The sequence below is a fragment of the Nicotiana sylvestris genome, chromosome 2 (assembly GCF_000393655.2).
Source record: "Nicotiana sylvestris chromosome 2, ASM39365v2, whole genome shotgun sequence".
Taxonomy (NCBI): Eukaryota; Viridiplantae; Streptophyta; class Magnoliopsida; order Solanales; family Solanaceae; genus Nicotiana; species Nicotiana sylvestris.
Window position 1 is genome coordinate 106,439,464 of NC_091058.1, and position 1,849 is coordinate 106,441,312.

The 1,849-nt window shown below is 46.5% G+C and overlaps 1 protein-coding gene across 1 annotated transcript; it reads right to left on the reverse strand.

Annotated features, from left to right (window-relative positions):
• Positions 1-783: 783 nt before the first annotated feature.
• Positions 784-1,341, reverse strand: LOC138885375 (uncharacterized). Its single transcript, XM_070166319.1, has one exon. The coding sequence runs from the start codon at positions 1,339-1,341 to the stop codon at positions 784-786; it is 558 nt and encodes a 185-aa protein (XP_070022420.1).
• Between the last annotated feature and the right edge of the window lie 508 nt (positions 1,342-1,849).

Genomic DNA, 1,849 nt, shown 5'->3' on the forward strand with positions numbered 1-1,849 from the left:
TGTGTATGGCCCTGAACCTATGGGCAACACCAACACCGGTGCCGTAGTCAAAGCTAACTTGAGCTTCTGAAAGCTCGCCTTACACTCGTCTGACAACCTGAACGGGGCACTCTTCTGGGTCAACCTAGTCATCGGGGCTGCTATGGATGAAAACCCCTCCATAAACCGACGGTAGTAACCCGCCAAGCCCAAGAAACTCCGGATCTCTGTAGCTGATGTAGGCCTAGGCCAGTCCTTGACTGCCTCAATCTTCTTAGGATCCACCTGAATACCCTCTACTGATACGACATGACCCAGGAATGCAACTGAACTCAACCAAAACTCACATTTTGGAAACTTATCATACAACTGGCTGTCTTTCAGAGTTTGAAGAACAACTCGAAGATGCTGCCCATGCTCCTCTCGACTGCGGGAGTAGATCAAGATATCATCAATAAATACAATCACGAAGGAATCCAAATAAGGATTGAACACTCTGGTTCATCAAATCCATGAATGTCGTTGGGCATTTATAAACCCAAATGGCATCACTAGAAACTCATAATGCCCATACCGAGTTTGAAAAGCTATCTTAGGGACATCAGATGCCCTAATCCTCAACTGATGGTAGTCAGACCTCAAATCAATCTTCAAAAACACCTTGGCACCCTTAAGCTGATCAAATAAATCATCAATCCTCAGCAATGGATACTTGTTCTTGATGGTGACTTTGTTCATCTGCCGGTAGTCTATGCACATCCTTATCGACCTATCATTCTTCTTAACAAACAACCCCGACGCACCCTAGGGCAAGACACTAGTTCTAATAAAGCCCTTATCAAGCAAATCTTGTAATTGCTCCTTTAATTCTTTCAACTCTGGCGAGGCCATACGGTATTGCAGAATAGAAATGGGCTGAGTGCCCAGAGCCAAATTAATGCAAAAGCTAATATCCCTGTCGGGTGGCATCTCCGGTAGGTCTGTAGAAAATACCTCTGGAAACTCACGAACAACTGGTACGGAATCCATGAAAGGAACCTCTGCGCTGGAATCGCAAACATAAGCCAAATAAGCCAAACACCCCTTCTCGACCATACGCCGAGCCTTCATATAAGAAATGACCTTATCGGTAGAATGACCAGGAGTCCCTCTCCACTCCAATCGAGGCAACCCCGGCAAGGCTAATGTCATGGTCTTGGCATGATAGTCCAGTATAGCATGATAAGGTGACAGCCAATCCATCCCCAAAATGACATCAAAATCGACTATATCAAGAAGTAGGATATCTACACGGGTCTTAAGACCCCCAATAATAACCCCACATGAGCGATAGACACGATCTACAATAATAGAATCACTCATCGGTGTGGACACATATACATGAACATCAAAGAATCACGAGGCATAACCAATTACGTCGCAAAATAAGACGACACATACGAGTATGTAGACCCTGGATCAAATAGAACTGAAGCATCTCTACTGCAAACTGAAACCGTACTTGTGATAATAGCATCGGATGCCTCAGCCTCAGGCCTGGTTGGGAACGCATAACATCGGGGCTGGGCCCCACCACTCTGAACTACATCTCTAGGACGATCTCCTATTGGCTGGCCTCCACCTCTAGCGGCCTGACCTCCATCTCTAGCTGCATGACCTCTACCCCTAGCTGGCTGAGTGGGTGGTGGAATACCTGGTGCTGGAACCATGGCATGAGAACCCTGATGCTGCGAATTGCTAGACGCCCGAGGGAATTATCTAGCAATGTGCCTTAGATTTCCACAAGTATAACAAGACCTCGACTGCTGAGACTGTTGTCCCTGAAACTGTCCTTGATGGCCTGAGTAACCACCTTGAAAACTCTGGAGCA